This window comes from Pocillopora damicornis, chromosome 9, assembly GCF_964200805.1.
Source record: "Pocillopora damicornis chromosome 9, jaPocDami1.2, whole genome shotgun sequence".
NCBI lineage: Eukaryota > Metazoa > Cnidaria > Anthozoa > Scleractinia > Pocilloporidae > Pocillopora > Pocillopora damicornis.
The window spans coordinates 20,509,485-20,519,096 of record NC_142678.1 but is presented as its reverse complement, the minus strand read 5'-3'; the positions used below and the strand labels follow the sequence as shown (position 1 = coordinate 20,519,096).

General features: G+C 39.3%; 2 protein-coding genes across 2 annotated transcripts; one reads left to right on the top strand and one right to left on the bottom strand.

The window, feature by feature from the left end:
- Positions 1–48: 48 nt before the first annotated feature.
- LOC113666663 (endoribonuclease YbeY) lies at positions 49–3,136 on the top strand. The gene is made up of 5 exons (XM_089182597.1): positions 49–372; positions 844–978; positions 1,097–1,165; positions 1,906–2,006; positions 2,462–3,136. The coding sequence occupies exons 1-5, from the start codon at positions 148–150 to the stop codon at positions 2,520–2,522; spliced, it is 591 nt and encodes a 196-aa protein (XP_089038723.1). The 5' UTR covers positions 49–147; the 3' UTR covers positions 2,523–3,136.
- On the bottom strand, positions 3,130–8,646 carry LOC113666649 (uncharacterized). The gene is made up of 6 exons (XM_027182442.2): positions 8,522–8,646; positions 6,896–7,574; positions 6,267–6,469; positions 5,655–5,994; positions 4,432–4,861; positions 3,130–3,797 (listed from the first exon to the last, which is right to left on the bottom strand). The coding sequence occupies exons 2-6, from the start codon at positions 7,527–7,529 to the stop codon at positions 3,239–3,241; spliced, it is 2,166 nt and encodes a 721-aa protein (XP_027038243.2). The 5' UTR covers positions 7,530–7,574; positions 8,522–8,646; the 3' UTR covers positions 3,130–3,238.
- Positions 8,647–9,612: the final 966 nt, after the last annotated feature.

The following is a 9,612-nucleotide window of genomic DNA, read 5'->3' as shown; positions in this document are numbered from 1 at the left end:
TGCGTGGAGATTAACTTAATAAATAATATGCAGAGTTACAGGGTTAAAATTAATACTGAAAGGGTGATTTGATCACGGTGAGCCAAAGCTGGTAGAGTCTTCGTAATCGGTGGTATACTTCACGTATTCTACACACCATACAGGAAGATGCGCCTAGTAAATATGGTAGTTTTGATTAGAAATTTACAGAGTAGAACACTTCTAAACTTGCCTGGCTTATTACAGAATTGTAATACTCTTGTGGACATTTTACGAATCAGTTATTTTGATGTGAACGTCATTTTCGTAGGAAAAGGATTTATCAAGAGCCTTAATTTGCGTTATAGAAGGAAAAATGTTGTTACGGACATCTTAAGCTTTCCAAGCATCGAGGTCAGTATAAGATGAATTTTTGTGATAATATGAGAATTTTGATAGAAGACGAGGAATTCTGAGCATCAGTTTTAGCTTCCTGATAGTTCTGTCAAGTACAGTCTTTCCGTCAGTGGTACAAATTTAGACAGGCAATCAAGCGTTAGTCAATTAGTTTTGTGAATTTTGTATTTTAATTAATTGTTATGGGTAAATAAGTCAGTCTGTCATTCTATTAGTCTTTCCATTTGTCAATCTGTCTGGCAATTTCTTTGTGAAATTTTTAGTTTAATTTTTACAAATTGATTGAATTAATTAAGAACCGCAAAGTTGGCATTAAAAGTTGCTTCAATCAGACTTCAATGCTGACAAATACGGTAACACCATGTGAATTTCTTGTTGCTCTCTTCAACACTTGGGTAAAGGTATATTGTGAACAAACCACTTTCCCTCAGATTGTCTCAGTATGTCACTGATGGTTTTTTCCTACAGAATTTAACACCTGGTGTTCTGCCACCTCTTCCAAGGCCAGTTGATGATTACACACTGGGTGATATTGTCCTTGGAACCCCCAAAATTGTTGAAGACTGCGAAGCTGATGGCAAACATTTGGATGATTATTTACCAGTATGTCCCTCAACTAGTTGTCACTTATCAGTACATTTTATAACATCTATGACACTTTTTTTTTCTGTTTAACAGTTGATGAAATCAATGAGTTTTCTGCGTTTCCTTGTAACTTCAGGTTTTAATAACCCATGGCCTTTGTCACTTGCTTGGATATACACATGACACTCAAAAGAAGCTTAATAAGGTACATGTAGTCAACCCTTTAACTCCCATGAGTGACCACGACAGAATTTCTCCCTACAATATCAATGCAATATCAAGCAGACAGGTGATGAGAATAAAGAAAAATATCAATTAGGGGATTATAAGTTGATCAAATCCCAAATTCTTCCAACTAACACCACAAAAACTGTATGGCAGACAGTAAGGAGAATTAGTAATGAGATCTTGGGAGTTAAAGGGTTAAGAAATAGATTCCACATTGCCTTGTGTCTGTTCAGTTTTAGATCATAGATGGTGCCAAAATGTGATGAGAACAAGAAAGACACAGAAGGTGCAGCTACAACATTTAAAGAACAGCACCCTTAAGTTTCATTCTCTCGTACTCAGTCATGTAATTGTTCATATTAAGCAGAAGTTTCAAAAAGATCTTTCATCACAGAGTCTTACCAGGCCTTCTCTGACATTTACCATGTCCTTACCATTTCAATATGTAATATGTGATCCAAAAAGCAGTTGATGATAATTGATGAACTTGTCAGCCCAAAAGTGCTATCTTGATGTCATGAAAAATTCTCTCAACAATTTACAAGGAAATGTATGGAAGCTGTAAGGGGGAAAACCAATCAGTACTTAGCTTGAAAGCATTTTTTTTTTAAGAAAAGGTGGTTGAATGATGACTTACTGCATCTCTCTAAAGTGACTATGCACCAATTTAAAATCATGGTGATTGTCACCAAGGGCTCATTTTCATTTACTCTGTAGATGCGAAGTAAGGAAATGGAAGTCCTGACTGAATTCAACAGAAGAACTGGTTTGAAGACAGTACCAATCATGCTAGAAAAGATAGAGCATCTCAAATATAAGTAAGTGAATGTCACAGTACACTGTTTTAAACCTTGCCTCAAAAAACAGCATATGAGGCAACAAAAAGTTAAGTGTCTATCAACCCAGCTTTCCTAAAAAAGTGTGACTGGAGCATGGTGTGGTGATAGTGAGAAATTAGAAAGAATCTTTTTGTTAAAAAAGAAAAAAACTTGCTTATTTTTAAAAGTGAGGCAGGGCTATTAGGTTAGTTTATAATTCCAAGACAAGAATCAGAATCAGGTGAGAATGAGTTCAAGACAGGGAGCTTGTGTTTGGCACAATGTGCCACATTTTTAGCCAGTAAATGATCTTTGCATTTTTGTTTTATAATTTTTTTTCTAGGCCATTACCTGTGAGAATAAGTTCAAGACAGGGAGCTTGTGTTTGGCACAATGTGCCACATTTTTAGCCAGTAAATGATCTTTGCATTTTTGTTTTATAATTTTTTTTCTAGGCCATTACCTGATGAAAAGAAGATTGTCATTGATGAGATTGTAGTTCAGGATGAACAATAAAGTGGAGGAGGTCTTGAGAGAGGAATAAATCAATAAAAAAGGAAAATATGCTCCATGATGGGCTGAGCAGACTTTTCAGTGAAGCAATACAACCTGCAACAATCCAATGGAAAGCTGCAGCTCTTCAGTCAAGTTGTGCTGTGGTTGGGAACAATGTGTTTGACAACCTTTCTCTTGTAATATTGGTTAGGTCTTCTTGAGAGGTAGAGAAACACCAATTTCATTTCGAAACAGCTCTAAATTCTCTTCACAAATTTACAAGAAAGTGTACATTAGGCAGAGGAGGGAATCGGAAGATGAAAAGATTAGAAGATTTAGGATGTTTTGAGGAGGGCGTCAGCAGAATAGGGTAACATAAGCGGAACGTTTATAAGTCTCTCGTTAGATAAGCGCTGAAAAGACAAAGGCCATGCTAGCGTGGTAGATCAACGTGAAAAGACGCAATAAGGGAAATATCCCACCGTTATCTGTGCCTTAATCTTTTTGTATTTATTTTTGTTATGATTGGTATTATCATTGTTACTCTTTCTTGCTGTCCGCTCGATTATTTCATGGTACTTGTTTGGTCGCTTTCACGACTATGTGAACCATAAATAATAAACTGCTGTTTATTTTAGATCACTTTTATTTGTTTCTACACTTGTTAAACGATTCTGACATTTATTTTTCTTGTTGCTCAAGGCATCATTGCTTACTGCCTTCTCTTCCTCTATTTATTATATCGTTTCAAAGGACCACAAGTCGCCCTCATAATTAACCTTTGTGTTCACCCTAGCATCTACCCTCCAGTAGTATTTCGTGCCACTTTTCAGCTTTTGCCCGATTTTCAGGACGTTGTCTCCATTTCTTGCCACGCCTTGTCGCCTTAAGGCATCAGCCGAAGTTCCAAGGTAAACAAAATGGGTGGCCGCCTCAAACCCATTCAACCACATCAACACGTCGCGTTTGTCCGCTTTTACGGTAATGGAGCCATTTGGAGGGACTGGATTGCTGGCTTTGTACAGCTGCCTTCCAGGGATCCAGTACTTTGTCTTCGTCTCCTCAAAGTTGTAGGGACCCACGTTGTTTTGGATGTAGGCGGATTCTGGTCGAGGTCGGAAGTCCATGTTGTCTGGGTCCATTAGTTCCGTTCGCACGTCACCAATGATGTTGTCTTTTAGTTCACCGCTCAAGGGGTATAATTTCTTGTTGTGTACGCCGCCATTTGCGATGTCTGCAGCGTTGTACTCGACAAGGGTATTATGATTGATTGACACTGGATTTTTTCTGACATACCTGAGTAATGAACAGAAGCATAGACTGGAATTAGATAGGAATATTACGATATAGCGATATTACTAGAAACCCCAAAATATATGGTACTTTTCTGAACCATATAGGCAGAGCTTACCTGAGTTTCTGTTTCTGCCCCGCAATAGGATATTGATCTATCGCAGGTTACCTCTCTTACACTTCCCACAGAATAAAGCTCGGATTTGCCTCGCAGATTGCTACCGACTGATAAGCACTTTTTGTTGGAGAGGGGTAGTGCGAGAATCTCATCTATAAGAATGCGTAAGTTGAATGCGGGGCTTTCAATTCGGGTTTATGGAGGTTTCGCCCTATTAAAAGTTAGCCCCCTGCCACCTTTGCAAGTTCTCTCCTTGTAGTTAAAAAAAAAATGTATTATGATTTCGACAGAAAAAAAAATTTCACTGTGGTTTGAGAAATTTGGGTGTGAACTGGTAAAGGTAGGGTAGGGCAAACTTACTTAACTTCAGGGAACGAACTCACGGCAAAGGCAGTAAGGGGTGAACATGCAATGGGGTGAACATGCAATGGGGCGAAACCTTCAGTTTCCTTACCACTCCGAGAAGTACTGCGTGACACTGAAAACAAAAGCCACTTACGAATTAAACGTATTTCTTACCAAAGCACGCAGAGGTTACATTTACTTCCTTGTCCATCGTGGTCGCCTCCCTTCGTGAATTTGTGAAAGATCAAGTTATGATTCACAGTGTGGTTATCTCCTTTCACCATCATCCCGTTTGTTTTCCTAATAACATTCCTCCTCATGGTGCCGTGTTTCCCGATGTTAGGAGGAGCCCCGTCGAAGCGAAGTCCATATTTGGGACTGTCGTAAATCCAGTTTTGCTCCAACAGCACCTCCGTTTGACGTTTCACCTGAACTTGTATTCCACTGCCGTCGTGTTGGATCATACCATAGCAGGTTCGGCTGATGTCGTTGAGTTTAGCATGTGATTTATATCCCGCACGGAATCCGACGCTGGCGCCGTTGTTACGCAGAGTGTTCCTGATAAACGTGTCACCGATACTTTGGGAAAGCACCGTTCCTGCCCCTTTATAAAAATATTAACAATCTTCATGAATATAGCTGTCAATTGTATTTCCTAAATGGACTCACTAATTTTACAACGAGACAAAGATTGCCCTAGGGAATCTTGGAACTTCCAAAGCTACCTTGTGTTTCTTAGTGGTAATGGTTGCACATACACTGCGAAGCAGATTGGAGTATTTTTGACGATAATTGAGCAGCTTTGAATTACAGAATACGCTAAATGTTTTAACTATAACAAAGAGAAATTGTATGGTTATGTATGGAGGAGAAATTCCAAACCAGATCTATGAAGTATGCTAATAACGGGCTTGGCTTGAAACACACGCATTAAGGGGATGGCTCTCTGCGCCAATGTCATGTGAGTTTTTCAATCACAAATGGTGGACGCGACGAAAAATAACTAAAAAAATTGGAAAGTGCGTTATTGTATTCCTTTGAGTATCGATTGAGAGGCCACTAACGTTTAATGGAAGATTTAATGGTCATCAGTTCCGATGTTTAATAAATTAGTAAGTCTGTAAGAAAAGAGCTGCTTAATGTAACCATAGTAAATTTTTGCTCTCCCGAATATCTAAATTTAGAAAAAGTCCTATCTTTTTTCAAATCTCTCGTCTTAAACCTGAAAATCTGAACAATCTCGTCATCCTCTTGGAATTTTTGCCATCTATCTTTCGATGATTGGGGAAACTATTGAACGATCACTTAAGTGGAATATGATCGCGGTATTAGACATAGCTTTTCCTTTCAATCTCACGATGAAAAAAAGAGAATAAATCCTGAACGCAGTTTTTTACCTCCCCCAGCAACGTTCATATTTGCGCCACTCCAATCGTTGTACTCAAAAAAATTATTCTCCACCAGATCATTGGCACCCTGATACTCCAATGCAATGCCATCTGTTCCGTACATAGTGTTGTTAATGAACTTCATCGAGCCTTGTCCGGACATTATTTTCGTCCATTGAGGCGGCGTCGTGTCTCCGAGCATGCGTCGATTGTACGTCGGGTAACTGAAGTTAATCGAGCGAAATTCCAGTTTGTTGGAGGACTGCGCTTGTAATGTCGTCGCGAAAAATGTCAGATCTTTGAAGATGACGTACGCAGAGCTTGTAATTTGAAAGGTGACTTCTTGAACCTTCGTAACGGAATGAAGACGAGATCAAGAATTTTAAGATAAGCTGAATTACGCACGCATTTTGATCGTTTTTACCTATGATCTGTTGAAGGACAAACGCAAGGATGACGTCACCAATAACAATTTTTGCTTGTTTGTTATGGCGACGTCAAAATGTGGTAGGGAAATCAGTGACACCCTCGGCTGCTCCTAGCCTGAGCGTGCTACCTTCTTAATCTCACATTTTGACGAAAATCGATGGGTGAAAAAACAGTAGTTAGTCAGTGATTCACCTTTCCTCTAATGTTTCTGTCCTCGGGAGATTTTCCGTCCATGGTCATGACATATAAGGTTCCAACGCCATTTTTCTTCTCGTAGAACCACTCACCCGGATTGTCAAGGAATTCTAGTTTACCTTCCAAGAAGTATTGGTTGTTCTTCGGTTTAAAGTTCAAATTGGCTCCAAAGTCATCTTTATAGGTGAACCTGTCTTTTGCTGTGGGAAGAATGATTAAAAATCTTCACTGAGAGCGTAGTGAATATTCATTAATAGTCCCTAAGATGAAGTCGAGGGAATCATTCAATAATATACACTGAGTTTGAGGCGGACGATTGTCTTGGTTGGGTATCAGTATCAAAGAGAAACGTAAATCTTATCTTATTTCTGGGCTTCCAACTTGTCTGATGAACTAGCCGTGAAGAATTACCTCGAAATGCGCTATCCTTCTAAGGAAATACTGAGGAACTAGCTCGTAATTTAAGGGGCTTTGCTCAGCAATGGGTTATCAGCAGCTTACGCAGAAAAGAACAGACGAGCATATCGTGCACCTCGGTTTTATGAAATGGTGCTCTACACCAGACGTACGTCATGACAAATGCAAGGCATTGTAGAAATGCCCCAATCATATGAATTGTTACTGACCTTTTCCGTGGCTTAGTACTTTTCTAGTAAAAGTACAAAAACTCCCAACATTCAGTACAGCCATCGCCCCAGTTACATTGAACCCGCTGTCGGCCAGTTTATGCTGGCCTCCATCTATCATGAGCCCGCGCGTAGAACTCCTAGCGGACTTGGCCCAGAACTTGCTGTTAAATATTGTTTTGTCAGACCATAAAGAATTCGGCCAGCGTGCATTGGTCATCATTTCGTCGTCTATAAAAAGCTGTGTTATGTCATGATGTATGACAGCCTTATACGCCCCGTTGTCCATTTTCTCCCATTTCTCGGGCCGTAGAGGCACGGTACCGTCTAGCTTCGTCAAAGCGTTCGGATCACCTCGGATCACGATCGGAGACTCTTCGCTTCCGAACTTGCTAGCAATGGTCACCTGTTCGTGGTAGTTACCGGGCTGAATGACACATTCATCCCCAGGCTCTTTCAAGTTGTCAATGCAGTCTTGAATCTTACCCATCGTTCCATCAAATTGGATGTCACTAATGGTGCGTTTATTGCCGATTTGAGAATTGCTGACACTGAACACTTTTGCTGCTACCTGGAGTGTCAGTATGGCGATGACGACAAACGCCACCACTAATTTGCCTGAATGGGAAGCCATGTAGTTGCCTACGTCGTTCGGTTTTTTTTCCTTCCGCTTTCTGAGCTGTGGTAAAAACAAACAAACAAACAAACGAACAAAGTAAAACAAAACAAAACAAAATGTAATGAAATATTTTCAAATTATTCATTGACAACATGTTTTCAAGGTTTTCCTATCTTTGCAAGATAATTTTTGTGGTTTCCCTCACCAGAGAAAAAGAACTAACAACAATAGCACGCAACACCCTTTAATTCACGTTAAATGTATTAATAATTACATAATAGTACCCACATACCTCTCCCTCCAGTTCCTGGGTCTAATCCCCACCCCAACCGTGAGCCCCTAGCTCATCAAGAATTTAAGATCTCTTTAATTTACACTTGAGTGAAATTTAGGTAACCATGAAACCTTGGGAAAGAACGGAGTTAAACTGGTAATTTGGAATTAACATTTGGACGCTCAGGTCTTTATCCGCGAAAAATTAAGGAAGTTTAAGTGACACAAAGTCAATTAAATCGTATTTATTTGAGGGGTCTATAAATTCCTGCGTTCAGATCATAATTCATGATGAAAAAAAAAAGCACTCATAAAAAGAGAAATTATTTGGTCTCTTGTTTATTTTTTCAAGTTACTGGCCTGGGGATAGTCTTATTTTGCGAAAGTCTAAATGATTCTTGATCAGAAGAAAATTACAGTGCAAAGCTGGTTCTATAAACGGGGAACGACAGCGAAAAATGATACTTATGAATTCAAGACATGCATCAATTATATCTGACTAGCGGATCAATTCGCCGGGAATTTGACTCTTCCTCTGGAGTGTAACTGAGAATATGTCTGTCGATAAAATGAGCTCAGTAATTTTGATTTTGGATGTCCTTGTCTATTTTGAGTAGATAGATCGAAGTTTTCAACATATCTTATTTACTATTCTTATCGATAAATTTTCGAGTACCGTGCATGTGAGTATTTTTCATTTAAAAGGTCATATCCGTGGCATATTTTGAACTTACCGTACGTGAAGGTTCGTCTTCCTCTCCGAATCAGTAATCAACGATTGGCCGCCCTGATGTAATTTCCCAGCTAATGAATGGTTTATAAAAGGGGAAACATAACAAAGGAAATCTGACACACTAAAAGTCTCGAAGGTGCGACTTATTGTACTTCTCTGGCACTTTTAAGCAGCTGAAGAACCTCAGCCTCAGAAACAAAGGAAATATTTTTTTCCAGGCCGTGTTAAGAAAGCGAGGTGTTGTCACTTGTCACTAAACAAACATATTACACCGGTCAGTCAACCGTGACTTATTTGTTCCAGAATCTTTGATCGTAGAGCTAATTATCATGCTCAGTACATGTCAGTTCCCATACGATTCTGCCGGATAAAACACGGAAATAACATCCATGTAATTGTCTGTGATTAACTTCTATTTTGCAGCATCATTCTTTTTCATTCAAGTGAATGAATTCACAAGGTAATTGGCCTTCGGCGAAATCAGTGATTCGATTGTTTTAATATTGTTTTACAGTTACAACTGAATAACGAATAGGGACTTGGCAAAAATGTGCTCTTGGAATCGGGCTAAGATCTCCTTTGACTGAAATTAAACTTCTGAATCATTCTTTAATCAAATCAGCCACTAGTGCAAATTAAGATACATTATCAATTAAGAAACATTTCTAGAAGATAGAAACATAGGTCCGAAGACAGGTCAAGATCTTTAGTGTCAATAATCAACCCTCATGGGGATTCTTAATGAAATGACATTTTTAATTTTCTTGACGAGAGATTGTTTATACAGATGCAGCTGTAAAAAAAAACCAATAGACAACAATGACTGCAAATTAGGGACCATTTCCTGTTTACCGCCCGGGATAAAGGGTGGAGAGAGGGGAGGAATGAGAGGGTTTTAGACAGTTAATGGGCAATCATTTTTTATGCTCGACGACTGATCCAGCCTCCTTTCTTTCTGAAGACCATGTGATCTTCCAAAATCCTCTTAACCCCTCCCCTCCGCCCCTTAGTCGATCCTGACCGTTTACTTGTTGAAGAACAGGTTTTGCCGTGGCGCTCTACATATTGACTCTTGAAAGAGACGAAGAATTG

Bases quoted from the DNA above. Each gene is read 5' to 3' on its own strand.
- LOC113666663 (XM_089182597.1), top strand. From the start codon at position 148: ATGCGCCTAGTAAATATGGTAGTTTTGATTAGAAATTTACAGAGTAGA. The intron at 979-1,096 runs GTATGTCCCTCA...TTGTAACTTCAG, and splicing joins ATTTGGATGATTATTTACCA to GTTTTAATAACCCATGGCCT. The intron at 1,166-1,905 runs GTACATGTAGTC...TTTACTCTGTAG, and splicing joins CTCAAAAGAAGCTTAATAAG to ATGCGAAGTAAGGAAATGGA.
- LOC113666649 (XM_027182442.2), bottom strand. From the start codon at position 7,529: ATGGCTTCCCATTCAGGCAAATTAGTGGTGGCGTTTGTCGTCATCGCC. The intron at 5,995-6,266 runs GTGAATCACTGA...TCCGTTACGAAG, and splicing joins ACAGAAACATTAGAGGAAAG to GTTCAAGAAGTCACCTTTCA. The intron at 3,798-4,431 runs GTAAGAAATACG...TTCATTACTCAG, and splicing joins TGTAACCTCTGCGTGCTTTG to GTATGTCAGAAAAAATCCAG.